At 33.1% G+C, this 18,981-nt stretch overlaps 1 protein-coding gene across 1 annotated transcript; it reads left to right on the top strand.

Annotated features, from left to right (window-relative positions):
- The first annotated feature begins 12,241 nt into the window (after window positions 1–12,241).
- On the top strand, window positions 12,242–16,125 carry LOC123908162 (dicarboxylate transporter 2.1, chloroplastic-like). Its single transcript, XM_045958708.1, has 4 exons — window positions 12,242–13,146; window positions 13,786–14,099; window positions 14,904–15,352; window positions 15,738–16,125. The coding sequence occupies exons 1-4, from the start codon at window positions 12,337–12,339 to the stop codon at window positions 15,851–15,853; spliced, it is 1,689 nt and encodes a 562-aa protein (XP_045814664.1). The 5' UTR covers window positions 12,242–12,336; the 3' UTR covers window positions 15,854–16,125.
- The last annotated feature ends 2,856 nt before the right edge of the window (window positions 16,126–18,981 follow it).

Genomic DNA, 18,981 nt, shown 5'->3' on the forward strand with positions numbered 1-18,981 from the left:
TCACTACTTGGTGGTTCGTCCATGGAGCCCTAATTTCAACCCTGCCACTGCAGTTACCACCTCAACAGCGGTGTGGGTACGATTCTCAGGACTACCTATTGAATATTATGATTCACGTATTCTCCACTTTATCGGTAACAGGATTGGCAAGACAGTGAAAGTGGACAAGAACACCTTGTTACAAGAGAGGGGAAAGTATGCTAGATTATGTGTTGAAGTTGATTTGAGCAAGCCATTGTTAGCAATGTTTACACTTAAGGAAAGACAATATAAGGTGGAGTATGAGGGCCTTCATTTATTATGTCTTACTTGTGGAAGATTTGGACACTATGTGGAGGGGTGTCCGGAGAAAGTGAAAACTGCTGGTGAGAAAGGAGGTGGTGAGAAAGGGATAGTGAACAATGAAGGGGCTTCCATGACAAGGGCTGAAGGTCCATGGACAGTAGTGCATAAACCTCGCAGACAAAGGAAGCCGAAGGATGCAACAACAACGGCTGGAGTAAACAATGCTCAAAAAGGGACTGAACGAGGCACGACAACCGTGGAAAATTCAGGATCTCGTTTTTCTATCTTAGGGGACGGTTCGGATCAGCAAGAGGAAGTTATGAGGGAGAATTCGCTGAAGGTTAATGATAATACAGACAAAGAAGTTCACACTTCTAATGTGAAATCCAAGCAACCAAAAAGTCAAACTAGCAATCAAGTGGAGCGAGAGAGGAATAACACGAGTGAGATCCAAGCACACAAGGAAAGTACTAAAGGTGGAGAGCGAGTAAACAAAAACCAGAACATCACAGCTGCACGAGTGACATTTAAAGACAAGAAAGTTACACCTATGAGTAAAAAAATGGAGAACTATGCTAAGTTAATTGACCATTCTCAAATTACAAATTTTTTCAACAATCCAATTTTCAAACAAGGTGAAGCTTTACAAGCCCATATGGGAAAGGGACAAATGTTGCTTCCTAATATACAATTGCATGGGTCTAACAACCAAGAAAAAGTCCACTTTGAATACCACCGTGACCCAGGAATAAATGGAGGGGACAAGATAAGTGTAACTTCTATAGAGAGCCCTTTACTTTCTCCCACTCAACATGATACATCCTTAATACAAAGCAAAAGTGGACATAAGGTGAGAGATATTGAGGTTTTTGAACATGATAAGGATCATGGTGAACCAAATGTGGAAGAATCCGATATGGAGATAGTGCCTGAGACTCCAAATGTGGATAACCAAGCATGAATATAATTTGTTTTATTTTTCTCTAGAATTTTTATGATGAGTTCTAATATTATGGTGTGGAATTGTAGAGGTGCAGCAAGTTCGGCTTTCTATCGTAATTGTAAGCAGTATTTGGACAAACATAAACCTGCTATTATAATTATCATGGAAACGAGAACAGACGCAGAAAATTTGCGACGCACTTTTCAGCTGTTGGGTTTTGATGGATTTCAATTTTCAAATGCCAATGGCTATTCAGGGGGTATAATTGTTGCTTGGAAAGGTAGTATAGTGGATGTTGAAGTTCTTATGAGACACTTTCAACGACATTTTAAGGCAGATGTGATAGATTTGTGGATCGAATGAATGCTTGCCATCTAATGGACTGTGGATCAATTGGCTCTAGATTTACATGGCGAGGCCCTATTTTTCGTGGAGGTGAGAGAATTTTTGAAAGATTGGATAGGGCCTTAGTGAATGATAATTGGCGGCTTGCCTTTCCCCATGCAGTTGTCAAAGTTCTTGCGAGGATTGATTTTTCGGACCATCATCCTTTACTCATTTATCCTTTTGGCATCGACAATCCTCGCAGACTTAAGCACTTTAAATTTGAGAGTGCTTGGTTACTAGAGGATTCTTTTATGGATATGCTGCGAGCTAGTTGGAAAGATTATGATAATATTTGTAACCAGCTTGTGGATGTGGCTCAAGAAATGGGAAAGTGGAAACATCTTTCTTTTGATCGAGTTCTCGGTCAGAAGAGGGAGTTGATAGCTAGAATTGGTGGTATTCAGAGGCGAGTGTATGAAGGTTGCAGTAACAAATATCTTCAGCGTTTAGAATATAAGCTTCAAAGAGAATTAGAGCATATCCTCAAACAAGAGGAGTTGATGTGGTACCAGCGGTCTCGAGCGCGATGGCTTGCAGATGGTGATAGAAATACAAAGTATTACCATCTCAAGGCTGTAACTAGAAGACGTCAGAACAAAGTGCTTATGCTACGAGATGCAGATGGTAGTTGGGTTGAAGATCGAGATAAGTTGAAGGAGCTAGCGAATAACTTTTATAAAAGTCTCTTTACTACAAATGATAGTGCAGATAACTGGTTCCAAACTGCTTTGTCTTATCCGGAATTGACTGCAGAGGAATTTCAACACATTCGCAGAGACATTGATGATGAGGAGGTCCGTATGGCTGTTTTTAGCATGCATCCATGGAAAGCTCCAGGTCCGGATGGTTTTCCAGCGGGTTTTTATCAGAAAGCATGGGAAATAGTAGGTATGAGTGTTTGTGATTTTGTCAAAAAAGTGTGGGCTAATCCTTTGCTTTTAAATGATGTCAATGTTACGGATATTTGTCTCATTCCAAAGATTGATCAGCCTGAGTTTATTAATCAATTCCGGCCAATATCTTTGTGCAATACGGTGTACAAAATAGTGAGCAAGGTTATGACGAATCGTATCAAAGATTCAATCTCAAAAATAATTTCTCCAAACCAAACTGGGTTCATACCAAGGAGAAGTATTCATGAAAACATCATAGTGGCTCAAGAAATGGCTCATAGTATGTGTAAAATGAATGGTAAAGTGGGTTTCTTTGTAATCAAGGTGGACCTTTTCAAGGCATATGATAAGCTTAATTGGAAATTTATTCATCATGTTCTTCAAGAAACTGGTTACCCGGTAGAATGGATTAATGTTGTGATGGCGTCGGTAACTAGTGTTCGTACCAATGTCAAGTGGAATGGAGAGAGGGCTGAGTATTTTGCTCCACAAAGAGGCATTCGTCAAGGTGATCCTATTTCGCCTTATCTTTTTGTTCTCTGTCTGGATAAATTATCGCATCTAATTAGTCAAGCAGTGCATGAAGGTAAATGGAAGCCTATGAAAGCGGGTAGGAGCGGTCCTTTGATTTCTCACTTAATGTTTGCGGACGATCTATTACTCTTTGCTCAAGCTTCGGAAGATCAAATGCGGGAAGTAATGCATATTCTTGATATTTTCTGCTCGATGTCCGGACAGGAAGTATCACAAGAGAAAACAAGCATTATGTTCTCCAAGAATGTTCAACAACACACACGTGACCAATTGGCAAATATCTCAGGATTTCGAGTTACTCAGTCTATGGGTAAGTACCTAGGTGTTCCATTGGTTGGAAGAGCCCCTCGAAAATCTGATTATAATTATCTCCTTGCTCAAGTGAAATCCAAGTTGTCTTCATGGAAGGCGAAGCAACTTTCTTTGGCTGGTCGTATTACACTATCCAAAGCTACTATAGAAGCTATTCCAATTTATCCAATGATGACCGCAAACATTCCCAAATCGTGTCTACAACAACTTCAGAAGATGCAACGTAGCTTCATATGGGGAGAGGCAGAGAATGAAAGAAGGTATCATGCGGTGAGTTGGGATACAATTACTTTGCCTAAAAGTCTTGGAGGCTTAGGGATTCGTCGTTTACATAACATGAATAAAGCTTGCCTTATGAAGTTGGGTTGGAGTATGAAGCGGGGTGATAGTGCTCTTTGGATTGATGTGCTTAAAGGAAAATATGCTAGAGAGCATCCGAATTTAGATAGTATTGTAGCTAAAAATCACGATTCAAGTTTATGGAAGTCATTATCGGCCATGTGGAAGGAGCTGGATGAATTTACCGTATGGTCAGTAGGGAATGGAGAATTGGTGCAAGCTTGGAAGGATAGATGGATTTTTGTTGATAAATCTATTGATGAATTACAAGTACGTGTTCCAGAGAATTTAAATGATATGAGGGTGAAGGATTTAGTAGACGAACATGGGCAATGGAATTATCAAATGCTTCAATCTTGGCTACCACATACAATAGTGCGAAGACTGTGGGCCATTTTACCACCTACTGATGATAATGGTATGGATCAACGAGGGTGGAAGGGTGACAAGAATGGTGAATTTTCGGTTTCCTCTGCATATCTTATGATATGCAATTTTACTGAAAATTTTGATGATACTATATGGGCTAAAATTTGGAGAATTACGGTGGCGGAGAGAATTCGAAGCTTTATTTGGTTGGTCAAACATAATCGGATTCTCACTAATTATCGAAAGAGTAAGATGAATCTTGGTGGTCCATGGTGCAACCATTGTGTGGATGAAATAGAAGATGTTCTTCATATTTTAAGGGATTGTCCTTTAGCTAAGGCTATTTGGTGCAATGTTTTAAGAATGGAAGTGAGGACAACATTTTTCAATTTGCAGCATCAAGAGTGGATTACCTTTAATATCACTAAGGAGCTTGGGAAAGATCACGTGACAGTGCCATGGAATGCTTTTTGGGCAACTAGCTGTCATATGCTTTGGAAATGGAGGAATAGTGAAGAGCATGATGCTACTTTTATGAGACCAGTCCAACCTTGGAAGGAGGTTTATAAATGGACAACATATTATATGAATGCAATGCAAAATAAAGTAATGCATAACAGTAACAGTACTGCTAGTGTATGTGTATCTATTGCATGGAAGCCTTCTATAAATGGCTGGGTGTGCTTAAATACTGATGGAGCAAGCAAGGATAATCAACTAGGAGGCTGTGGTGGTCTCATCCGTGAATGTCAAGGTAATTGGTGTGGAGGTTTTTCCAAAAAATTAGGGAATTGTAGCGCGTATGAAGCAGAGCTATGGGGGGTATACGAAGGGTTGAGGCTAGCTTGGGAGCGTGGATTCAAAAAGGTCGAATTGAGAGTTGATTCCATGGTTGTTGTTTATACTTTAAAAAATGGAAATAAAGGAAGTGTGGTGGGTTGGAGATTAGTTCAACAAATACGTCGGTTTCTTGAGTTAGATTGGGAGATCAAAATTTGTCATTCCTATCGTGAAGCAAACAAGTGTGCGGATGCGCTGACTAATATTGGATGTCAGCAAGAGGGTACTTTGATGATCTATGAGCATTGTCCAGCTCAACTGAGTTCTTTGTTATTAGCTGATGTTATGGGGATAGCGACCCTTATTGTAGTTTAATTCCTTTGCTGGGCTTCGGCCCTCTTTTTATCCAAAAAAAAAAAAAAAAATTGGAGCGGCAGATATATTTAATCTTAAATTTAAATATAGTTTTTTTTATTCTATTTTTTTTTTATTTAACAAACTAATAGTAATCTGTACCCCAATTATCGGACCACTAGCATTCATGTTTGTTGCTATTAAATTATATAAGTGGATAATTGTGAATCTTGGTCCATTCCCTTGAATCCACACCCACAGCAAAATTGTCTTCTCATGATTTTCTTCAGTGTCAGGGATTCTACATTAATGCAATTTTAATATTTTTAAAAAGTTGAATTTAAAATCATGGTACATAATTGAGTTTTGGATATACTAAACTTTATGCAGAAGTTTTGGTATATAATATAAGTGTGTTTTAAAGCATATAAGTAATATTGAGTGTTGACCTTTTATAGACTGTGAAGAAATTTTTATTTTATTTTTTCAAAATTTTGGATATGATTACAGTGAAGTGTGTATTCATATATGGCAAATTCAGTCTGATGCCATATAATAAGGATTTAAATTATGAGTTGGTTAATTTTCGGCGTTCAAATCAAATATTTGACTTTTATTTATTTAACTCATAAAGTTTGTTGTCTAAAAATAAGATTTGAATTTGATTTAGGTGATTTTCAATTTTCAAATCAAATGATTCGGTTTAACTTGTCCATAAAATTTGTTATATTGTTATACTATCTAGCCATTGTTATAGCAAATAAGATTTTAAATTTGAGTTAATTTGGTGATTTGAAAATTAAACTTATTTGAATTTGATCTAAGTTTCAAATATTGATATACAGTTTATTTTATGTTTGAAATTACTATTGATTCACATGAATTCTTGTACACAAACTTTATTTTGAGAAATAAGGTAAACAAGGAATTAATATATATATATATATATATATATATATATATATATATATATATATATATATATATATATATATATATATTTGGTTATTTGGTCATTATAAATTTTATGGCAGATTATTTACCTTTGTATAGCACTTATCAGTGATTCTCAAAATATTATGATTCAATCTGGTATGTACAAAGTTAAAGGTTTCGATTCTTTAAATTTTTTGGAAATACAGGTTCTATAATTATTTGTTTAAATATAGTTATGAAGTTTTTTGTTTCCTTTTGTTTAAGAAAAAATATAATTATAGAATTTTATTTATTTATTTAAAGAATCATTGAGTATATATGTGAACTAGTTCTAGCATGACAGTATTTTGCGAGAAATTCTTAGGTGAGTACTCACCTAAGCATTAATGATTAGGCACAACCAATCATATAATTACAAATAATTAATAATTAATTTATGAAATAATTACAACTAATTAATAGAGTAGTAATTAAAACCAAATCTCTACCAATAAGGAAAGAAAAAAAACATGTGCACTTTATAAATAAAAAAAATTCTAATCGCTCAATTTTTTTTTGTTTCTAACTAAGCCCTCTTTTTTAATTTTATTTATTTATTTATTATTTGTTTCAATTATTTTTTCTCTATTTTTTTGGGAAATTTATAGACTGCAAACTATTGATGAGTTCAAAAAAAAATTAAATAGTTGATAAACAAATTTATCGATGAGTTCAAAAAAAAATTATCGATGAGTTCATAACAAATAAATTATAAGGTAGTTTATAGTCAATAAGCTTACTAATTCAATTTATAGTGTTTAGTAAAATTAATGGTTGAACTAACTTATAATCAATAACTTATTTTGTCAATTAAATCATTCTTCACCTAGGTAAACTTAAAATATAATGAAATAGTGCAAAATAACATGATTGGAACAATTTCTAAAAAAAATAAATAATAGGAACAAGAAATAAACGAAAATATTTTCGTAAAAAAAAAACGAAAAATATTTAAACAAACCAAAAGAAATAAACGAAAAATATCAAATAAAAAAAGAAATAAACGAAAAATAAAAAATAGAGCCGGAACAAGAAAAATATGAGGGATTGGAAAAATAATTATATAATGCACACGTTTTTTTTCCTTAATTTTAGAGAAGAGATTTGATGTACCAAAAAAAAAAAGAGAAGAGATTTGATTTTAATGCCTACTTCATTAATTACTAGTAAGTATTTAGTAAATTAATTATTTATAATTATATGATTGGTTGTGCTAATAATTAATGCTTAGGTGATGACTCATCTAAGAATTTCTCATCAACCAAAACCAAGAAATGTAAATGATTTGGTCCGCCAAGAAAGACACATTGGCATAAGCTCCTCTAAACACAATGTTGTTACGCATATGCCAAATACACCACGTCGTAGCGAGCCAAATAAGGTGACGAAACTTGGCCCTATATTTTCCTTTTGCTATTTTACCAAACATATTAAAATGATGTCATCCCCCTTCAAATTGAATAAAGTTGATGCCCAGCCATCTATAGATGCTATTCCAAATTTCTACCGAGAACCGACATCGAAAAAAGACATGTTGGATATCTTCTTCCCCATAAAACATAAAACACAACACCTTTCATGAGGATTGAGGAGGATTCCTTTGCCAAATAAAGTCTCTCTTGTTGGTAGTTTTTCAAGCAACAATCTCCAACCAAAAATACTAATTTTCGACGGAACATCTTTCAATCAAAGATTCTTTAACGCCCTTTCGGTGTTTGCATCAATAAGCTCCACTGAAAACCTGTTCTGCAGAAACATATAACATGACTGAACCAAAAAAAAACCAGCGGGATCCATTTGCGTCTGTCCGGCAGCTCCCTACACAGCTTAATCTCTGCCAACAACTGCTGCAACTCAGCAGCTGCTACAACAGCTTCAGCAGGCAGCGCAATTGTCCAAGACAGCTGCCATGTCCAGCTATAGTTTTCCCATTTTCCCATATCCGCGATACTTGCATCTTGCTTAGTTGAAAGAGAAAACAGTGACCAAAATAACTCGCGTAAAGGTTCCGAACCTAGCCATTTTTCTTTCCAAAATCCGACTAATTTGCCATCTCCAATAATGTTACTAACATTAATTCTAAACCGGTCCACTTCCGATGCATTTCCAATCCTCTAAATATCACGCCACCAAATTGAAGACTTGTTTAGTCCCACCGCACCTTCCCCACAAAGAAAATTAGCGGTGAAAGAACCGAAAACTCAAAAGATCACTCCACGGTGCTAAAGTCTCATTCAAACACTTCGACTTCCATTTACACAAAAGAGAAAAATTAAAGAATTCTAGATTTCTAATTCCCAATCCTCCTTTATCCTTTGGTTGGCAAATTCTTTCCCAACTAACCCAACACAACTTCTTACAATCCACACCACCGCCCCACAAGAAATTTCTTTGAATATTAACCATCTCCTTTAACACACAAACCGGTACCTTGAAAAACAAGAAAAAGTAAATGGATAAACTAGAAAGTACCGAATTGACGAGAGTTACTCTACCGTCTAAAGAGAAATTTTCATTAGAATTAGGGAGAAATTTTATTGTTTTGGCCCTTTGCCTTTCCTTCACACAAAAAAGTAATTTCTTCATCAATCTCATCAACTAGAAACTGAATAGAAGAAACAAACTATAGAGTGAAACTTTTATATTTCATCATTTCTTCAAAACTGCACCTCTTTGAATTTACAAATTAGGACAGAAAAAATTGATATTTTTTCTCATTTCCACGGATAAATTTAAATGGGAGCAGTTTTAAGAATTATGGTTGAAAAAAAAGCTTTTAGGTATATAAATAACAAAATATAAAGTGAACAAATGAAAAACATAATTATTAAACCTTGCACTTAGCTCCATGCAAAGGAATGGGTGAATTTAGATGTCATTTTTTTTTTTCTTGAAAACTCCACTTAAATAAGTATATTTGTCAATTCTTTTGGATAATGAACTTTATTAAAATATTGAATTTTTTTTTTAAAGATAAATACTTGTCAATTCTTTGGTAAAATGGAGGGCCTAAAACACTAATCTCAGCTGCTCACAATCTATATGCGCAAGAGCATTCATGAACACATTTATTTCAGATACATGTGACAAATGCTCCATCTTGCTAAATGAATTTCCTCCTCTTTGTTAGGACTATTTTTAAACTCGTTTGACAAATCTACCTTGTTTTTTAAAATTATTCTTTTTAACACGCGTAGATAAAAGAGAAATTCAAATTAAATGCGTGTAATATATTGTAAATTTGTAAGTATGCAAAGCACTCAATATTGATTATTTTCATAAAATAAATTCTCTTCAAAAAAATTGTCCGAAAATAATTTTATTTACAAGGATTTTAAAATATTAGTATATTTGTCTAAGTAAATTCTACTAAAAAGAAAGTATATTTGTCTAAGTATAAACTTGACTATTCTAATACTGTTTTTTTTTTTTTTATAGAGGACTTTTCTAATACTTTGATTATACTTTATTGTTTATATAAACTTAACTTTTCGGCTTGCACAATACAAATAGAATAACATAATTTAATAGGGTTTTTATTAATAAACTATTTGCTTAATTATATTTTTAATAGTAAAAGTCAAAGGGTTAAATAATTTATTAACATGCTTCTTCAAAAAAAAAATTATTAACATTTATTTAAAAAAAATATATACTAAGAAAAAATCTATTTGCTTAATGAATGAAGATGCTAGTAATAAACCGGTCAAAGTAGCAAGAAATTTATATACCTTTAAGTCCAGAATCCGATTTTAAACTTGTGTATCGAGAAAATTTGATTGCAATGAGAGAATCTATTTTGCATGCCTAACAAATTTTTCGAGGCAATAGCCACCGACTTATCAATTACTAATTAAACACATTGAAAACTTTTCTGTTTTAGTTACTCGGAGATCGAACCGCTAATCACTTGTTATTGTTACTAATTTATTATTGGTACCTACAATGGATTTTTTTATTTTTTTTTGCGAAACCTACAGCGGAATTATTTTATCCATATATAATATTGTAACAAAAATAAAATGAACGGAGAACTTCAAATTCCAAGTAATTTGATAATTTTTTCAATCTTCATATTAATAAAACAAGGATAATAATGTGTACAAATTATAGCTCAACTCGCAGAATACTGAAATTGTTAAGTTAGATGTTATGACTGAGATTTGAACTTCGATATTTCCACTTTATATGTGTGAAATTTCAATCTCTATCAATTTAATAAAATAGGATAATAATAAAAGAGAAAAACGAAAGTTATTTCAAACGATTCTTTAAAATAGCAGAAAACGACATCAATATAATAACATGGCACAGCACATGAGAATCACACAAAGTGTGGTATACAGAACAAGAAAAGAAAAAAGCAAATGAAAACCAAACCACAGTTTTTTATCTTTCTTTTCCTTCCTCAGTTTCTCTAAAATAATCGTATATATGGTATTATTAGACGTTAAATATATAGTTTAATAATATGTATAATTATATATTATATATATTCAAGATAATTACACATAGATGAAACTTGAAAGGTAGACGAAAAACAAGCTGTGCCGCTTGACCATTTTGAATGACAAAATCAATTCTTTTAAAAATCACATTCATGACTTAAGAGACACAATATTACTATGCATAACCTTTTGAACTCTCATAAAAATATGTTAAATAATTTTACACCGACATTTAATAGAAATTAAGCATTTTATCTTGTCATACAATTAAAATAGATGACGTTGAGTGATTTGACGAAATACTTTGATATTGAATAACAATGTAAAATTATTTTTCATTATGGCTGCATTGTTTTCCCTTGAATATAAATACAAACGTGGATAAATTTCTTAACGATAGTCAAATAAATTTCGCTAAATCCAACCATTCACCCGAACCATGCTAATAATAAATTGATTTAAGTGGTATAATATTTAAATCACTTAAAGGAGTGACATGAGTTTGATCACAACTCTTATATATATAGAGAAAATTCGGTTGAGCCAAGATATTAGACTCAAGTGGTAAATAAACTCCTCCCTAAAATAAATTATTCGGGAAAACCTAAATTTCAATAATTTTTTATCAGACTTTATTTACTTCATGGTCGAAATTTGGATTATCGGACCTCTTAGAGGGTAAACGCAAAAAAAAATAAAAAAAATTGAATAGAACTCTTTCTTCTCAGTATCTATGGTTGGTTATGAAAAATACAAATAAGATGAGGTTAACAAATCTCCTCAAATTTTCCTTCTTTCCTTTCTCACATAAAAAAACACACATAAAACTAGGGGTGTACATGGGTTGGGCAAATCCGGTCGACCCGGTTAAACCCACCCAACCCAACCCAAAAAAGTGGGTTGGGTCGGGCAAGTGGGTGGATATGGATTTCAAAAATGAAAAACCCATTAAAAAAATCGGGTTTCGGGTAAAACCGGACCCAACCCAAAAAACCCACTAACCCACTAGTCCTATGTTTCTTGAAATTTTTTTATGAAAATACTAAAGATTTTTTCATTTGATTATTAAATATTTTTTATATTGAAAATGAGTTATACTATTTTTTACGAAAATAAAAAAGATTGAATAATTTTTATAAACAAATATGATAACTTTTCGCATTATTTTTTAAAAATTTAAAAAAATTGAATAATTTACATAAACAAATATAGTGATTCATGGTTTAGTCATTTGATATTAAAAAAAAGTAAAAAAATCATTTGGATAACACGCTATCCAGCCCGTAAATTAGTAGATTTACACAAAAAAATGGGTGATTATTTTTTATAGTGAAAAAAAGTTACCCTATTTTTTAAGAAGATACATTGATTGAGTTATTTTTTATGAGAAAATATGATGATTCAATATTTAGATATTTAATAAAAAAAAATAGAAAAATAATTTGGGTAACCCAAAACCCAACCCAATCCAACCCGGAAATTAGTGGATTTACCCAACCCGGCCCAATGTTATAACGGGTGGTTATTTTACTAAACCCAACCCGGAGTAACATATGTGGTTTGGGTTTTGGTTTTGGCCAAACCCAACCCAATCCGGCCCACGTACACCCCTACATAAAACATTGGTCACTCCGAACAACAAACATAAGTGAGTGACAAGTAACAAACCTCAAACTAATCAAAGCCTCACACTCTCATTTGTTGTTGTTCCATTCCAATGGAGAGCTTTGCACTTCACTCACTCTCTTCAACCTCATTCTTACTCCATCATCATCATCGACCCATTTTCAGATCTCAAATTTCTCTTCCATTGAATCCATCTTCACGTTCAAACCCATCAATTAAATCATCATCAATCTCACAATCTTTCTCTTTTCCCTCCAAAGTTTCAATCTTTAACCCTTCTTTCTCAAAACCCAATTTCCCAATTCATGCTAATTCAACTCCACCACCATCAAAATTAGAACCCCAACAACCCAATATTCTTCAAGGTGCAAAGCCAATTCCTTTTGTTATTTCAATAGCCATAGGTCTCATTGTTCGTTTCTTTGTTCCTAAACCAATTGATGTTACTCCTCAAGCATGGCAATTGCTTTCAATTTTCCTTTCAACAATTGCAGGCCTTGTTCTAAGCCCTTTGCCTGTTGGTGCTTGGGCTTTTCTGGGCCTAACAACATCTGTGGTCACAAAAACTTTAACCTTTACTGATGCATTTAGTGCTTTTACAAATGAAGTAATTTGGTTGATTGTTATATCGTTTTTCTTTGCGCGCGGTTTTGTTAAAACCGGTTTAGGTGATAGAATTGCTACTTATTTTGTGAAATGGTTGGGAAAGAGTACTTTGGGACTTGCTTATGGTTTGACATTTAGTGAGGTTCTTATTGCACCTGCTATGCCTAGTACTACTGCAAGAGCTGGTGGTGTTTTCTTGCCAATTATTAAGTCACTTGCACTCTCTGCTGGTAGTGAACCTAATAGTCCTACCTCTAAGAGGTTGGGGACTTTTCTTATTCAGAACCAATTTCAGGTTTGGTTTTACTCTATTTTTAGATTCATATTGTACTACAATTATTAGGTGAAATTGTGTTTATGTAGGCCTAGCTAACATATGTTTAAATGACATACACCATGCAACACTGACACATTCATAGACACCGGACACTGACAAGTAGACACATTCATAGACACCGGACACTGATTTGAATCTTGTGTTTTGTTAATTTTGATCTATGTTGCTGAAAAGTATGTTGGTTTTTTATCGGAAGTTCTATGATAAAAAAAATTTAGATGATTTGATGCTTACATTAAAGTGAGAAAAATCATTTTGCTGTCTTAGATTTGGCCAAATAATCACTTAGGATAGATTTCATGACATCTGTTTTTTCATATTTCGCCTTTTTGTGAAACATGTTGAGATGATATTGCCATCTTGATGTATGCTTAAGCCTTGCAAAATTGTATTTCATCCTTGAATGTGTTTTGATTTTCTGAGACATGATGGCTCTATCACCATGTATGGCTATTATAATTATGTGGTCTCAGCAACGATCATCATATACTATATGATTTCACTGAACTCTCATTCTACTTGCTGTGTTTCTTATTTTCAAATTGCTATCATGTGTCAATGAAATAACTTTTGCGTTGCTTCCGTGACATGTGACAGTCTGCCGGTAACTCAAGTGCTCTTTTCCTAACCGCTGCTGCTCAAAATCTGCTCTGTATTAAATTAGCACAGGAGCTTGGGGTGGTAATTTCAAACCCTTGGGTTACATGGTTTAAGGCAGCTAGTGTACCTGCATTTGTTTGTCTTCTCGCTACACCGTTGATTTTATACAAGATCTGTCCCCCTGAAATTAAAGACACACCAGAGGCACCTGCCTTGGCTGCAAAGAAACTGGAAAGTATGGGCCCTGTCACTCAAAATGAATGGGTTATGGTTTCTACAATGCTTCTTGCAGTCTCTTTGTGGATCTTTGGGTATGTCATATGCCTTCTACCGTATTAGTCTATTGATATTTTTTGTTGAGTAAAAGGTCTCACGGTGATGCTGAAAATATTGAACTTTTGAAGGAAGAGTGTTTCTTCAAGTAACACTTTCTAGTTTCTATCAATGTTATAGCCTCCTGGTTTATGCTCTTTTTCTCATATGCATATTAACTTTTGATTACAGGAAATGAATGCTCTTTCATGAATTCTAATAGAATTATGGTGTCATTTAATCCATGTAGGCATGTAGCCAACCCCACGTAGGGCTTTGTTTGGATGGATTTATTTGAGATTATATACTGACATTTGCATTTGTGAGACTCTTTGGGAGAGAGCTTATGGAAACATCTTATGACATGTCCATAAGGTGTTTTCAGCTTTTATCCATAGCTAACTCTCTAGGATAGCTTATGAAAACAACTTATAGTTTATGTGAAAATAATCCAACTTTATTCTAAAATTTTGTTATAGAAATAGCTTATATAGTTATATATAAGCACTTATATGATAAGTTCTTAATTAATCTGTTTATCCAAGTGGTAAAAGACATCAACTGCTGTTTTGTATATTAATAACTTATGATTATAATGTGAAATCGTCATATCATTTGCAAATAGTACTAGTTCGTTGTATTTTATGCCTTCCCAAACTATACTTATGTAAGTCATTATGCCTTCTTTTGACGATGATCCTGTAAGAGTCCACTTGTTACATCTGTAGATTGTTGTTTCTCTAACAATGCAATTTCTCCTAGTTGAATTCAATACTATCATCAGTATTTATTTGCTCTTGCAGAGAGACTCTTGGCATAGCAAGTGCTGTAGCTGCAATGATTGGTTTATCAATACTCCTTGTATTAGGAGTCCTTAACTGGGAAGACTGCTTGAATGAAAAATCGGCGTGGGATACCTTGGCCTGGTTTGCCATTCTAGTAGGTATGGCAAGTCAGTTGACAAACCTCGGCATTGTGACCTGGATGTCTGACTGTGTGGCCAACAACCTTCGGTCGTTCTCCTTGAGCTGGCCAGCTTCCCTGGCTGTTCTTCAGGCTGCTTATTTCTTCATCCACTACCTTTTTGCAAGCCAGACAGGGCATGTTGGGGCTTTATACTCCGCATTTCTTGCCATGCATAGAGCAGCCGGTGTTCCTGGTGCTCTCGCAGCGCTTGCTTTAGGATATAATACAAATCTTTTCGGTGCAATTACACATTATAGCAGTGGTCAAGCTGCTGTATACTATGGAGGTTTGTCCCTATCTATAACGCCACACAATTTTTGTTTTTCTTTCCTGCTATTTAACTATTTAGCTCACATTTGTTCAGTAACTTTGTTTCAATTCCCTACATTTAGATTGCATATTTTTTATCCTTCCCTACACTTCATTTCTGTTTGTTCAATGGCATAACCGGTGGAAATGAAATTAGTTTTGATTTCAAAAACCTTCCAAGATAAATGATTTTATTCTTATAAAGGTGATTTCTAGTAGAAATTAGTGACCAAAAGTCCAAAAAGCTATATTTGTTAAGGCAGACTTATCTTTATGTGTCACCCTTTATACCTTTTGAATTTGATTTCATGATATGTTGATGTATGGTAGCTGATGTGATTTCAATTCTTCATTTTGAACAGCTGGCTATGTAGACCTTCCCGATATATTCAAAACGGGGTTCATTATGGCATTTATTAATGCTATCATCTGGGGAGGTGTTGGCTCTGTCTGGTGGAAATTTTTGGGCTTGTATTGATACTTTCCATTTCCTTGTAAGTAAATAGCAGTTCTATAAGCTTCTTTATTACCGGCCCAAAGATAAGGTTCCTCTCATTTGAGGACGGACAGTTGAGTTCATCATTTTAACATGAAGGTTTTTCTGCTTTTGGCTCACTTATTTGTTAGTTTAAATAATTTTAGTTAACCTTGCCTTACTTTATATACATTCACTGATATACTTACATTGATTTCAATGTGGGAGCATAATGGCAAGTGCTAAAGTACAATAATTTATACCTGGTTTCACCATGTCCGGGGAGCATAGGTCGTTTTTAATTGAGATGTTTCACATGCATTTTGCTATTCTTGATGTGTGACCTTCCCCTTCACATTTCCGCGCCTTTTTTTTTACTCTAAAGTTTCCTCTCATTGTAGAGACTTGAATTTGCTTCTCTTGATTAATTATAAATGATATCTTACAATGGTTTTTTCTCAAAATTTATAGTCACCCGAGCTTAGTGTTAACTTGTGATAACAATTAATGTCTATAAACAAAATAGAGTAAGTAGATTTAACTGAATAAAAATGGATCCATTTCAAAGCATTCCCTGAGAATGCCTAGCTCCCTTTTAAACAACCAACATAAATGTGGCCAACATTTAGTTTCATGTCCCCGCTTTGACCTCGTCGGCTGTAATAACATGAGGTTTTAGTTTATTACCTTCACCGTTGCAGAACGGTATCCTTTTTTTTTTGTTGAAGAAGATAAATTAGCTCACCCAAATTGACGCATAGAGAATCCAACCTCAGACCTCAAGAGGAGCACACTCTCAGGTCCGAAGCCAATATCAGTGCACCAACCCAAGTGAGTTTTGCAGAATGGTATCCTATGTTGGAATATAAAGACTTGATACCTGCATCATACATTTGATACTAAGTTTCCTAGTAAGTGTCCGTGTAGGTGTGTGTCTTCGAACTAAGATTGCCCGTGGTTGCAAATTCAGTCGGTAAATCAGAAATGTTGGATGAAAACGGACGGCTTATATTTAAATCTCTTGTTTGAATCCAATTTATGCAGTTGAAATATGAGTTGTTCGAAGTTCTTCCAATATTCTTGATTTTTTGACTTGAGTGATTGTGTAAATCTGTGGCTGAAGAGAAACTACGGTGTCTCCTTAGAATTAAAACCATGCCAACTCACGTTGCAACTAGGCCACACTATTTTTTAAGTTAATATGAATAATATTTTTATTATTATTATTATTATTATTATTATTATTATTATTATTATTATTTATATATTAAAATTTGTACTTTGAATAAATTATAAATTTATTAACTTTTTCAATAGTTTAAGTTTATTAATCTACATTAGTTTTTTTACATATATAAATGTATTATCATAAACTAGAATTGAAATATGATGACATATATAGTCAAAATCTCTAAAATATCATGTTAAATATCAAAAGGACATCGGTTTATTAGTTCATAAGTATATTTAAAAATGAATATAATTATTTATTTAAATATGTTCATAAGAAATAGACTTTTAAACAGGCTAACATGCCACAATATGCTTTCAAAAGGTCAGACTCAGGCCTAAAAAATAAGCCTATGATAGACCATAGGTCAAACTCAAGTCTTCAATTTTTTTACAGGCCAGGCTAAAGTTTGGCAAAACCTAGTTCGGCCTAGCCTATTCCTACCTCTATATACAAATAAATAAAATCAAATAATATAACTAAATTATTTCTCTTTTTTTTTATAAGAAAATTATTTCTCTTTTAAATTGTTCATTTGTGTGCGCTCAACTATTTTTATGGGGTATGTTAAACAATCTACCTAAAAATGAAAATTAAAAAGAAAATTAATGTTTAAAAAAATAACATTTTATATTTTAAGATAATAAATGTACAAATTCCAAAAAAAAGTATCCTTAATAACATGCTTAATTACACTGATTTAGTATATTCCTATTTTTATTTAGCATCATGCCAAAAAAAGATTTGCCCAAAACAATGTGTATACAAATTTACAGTCATGATTAAGTTCTCTTCTCTCACCTATAACTTTTTTTATGAAAATTTTGATTTTTTTTTAATCTTTTTTAATCGCTTAAATTCTGAAACTTTAATGATCAATGATGAATTCTAGGTGTTACCCTTTTGTTTGATTTCACACAATTCATGTGATTGTTAATTATTTTTTTGTCATTAGGAATTTTTTGTATTAACTCTCTGGTTCAAGATCAGTAATCTAGGGACCACTTATTAGTAATGTATGATACCTAAAGTGATATCACCATTGAAGATGCTATTTTTTTTTTAATGTTTTTTGAACTAATCAGAGTAATTAATTGTTGGTGTCAGTATTTTTCACCTTTATCAGAGTAATTAATGTATTTTTTTTTACACTTTTTTTTTTACTAATTTTTTGACACTTAAAACCTTGAACTTTTACCGGCTCAAATTAGTGTTAATATTTGTTACTTATTTTCTAACAAAAAAAACATTTTGCATGACTTAATGTTATTTTTTTTGGTGTGTATATGATTTATACCCTCATATGCTACAACAATGCTTACTATGCAAAAGTTGGAGGAATCACCAAAATAGAAATGAATTTTCTTGAATTAGATTTTCTATTTGGTTTGGGTTTCAATTTAAATGTAACACCAGTCACATTCCAAGCCTGTTGTGTTCATCTCCAAAGAGAAATGCTACAATTGCAACCATTGAATTTTGTTGATTCTACAATAAGTTTAGCAAAATCACTAAAGGCACATTTATGCTTCAATGAAGATGAATCTTCCCATCAAAACCAACAACAGCTAGCTGTTTTGATACTCTTTTTTCTCCTATCTCTTTGCCTTATTTTTTTATTTTTATCTTCTTTTTTTTTTTTTTTGCTAGTGTCAAGTTTCAATTGAACTTTTGTTTATAGAGATTATTTATAGAGATTATTTTTGTTTAAATTGTTGATGTATTTATTTTTTTTTTGCTATCATGTTTTAATTACTAAATTATTCTCTCAATTGAACTTTTTTCATATGCATGAGTCCGAAATTGAACTTTTGACCACCTATTTAAGGGACCAAACACTCTTACCATTTAGAAAAAATGAATGTACCAAAGTTCGAACATTAGTCTATACATATTACGT

Source organism: Trifolium pratense, linkage group LG2, assembly GCF_020283565.1.
Source record: "Trifolium pratense cultivar HEN17-A07 linkage group LG2, ARS_RC_1.1, whole genome shotgun sequence".
Lineage (NCBI taxonomy): Eukaryota > Viridiplantae > Streptophyta > Magnoliopsida > Fabales > Fabaceae > Trifolium > Trifolium pratense.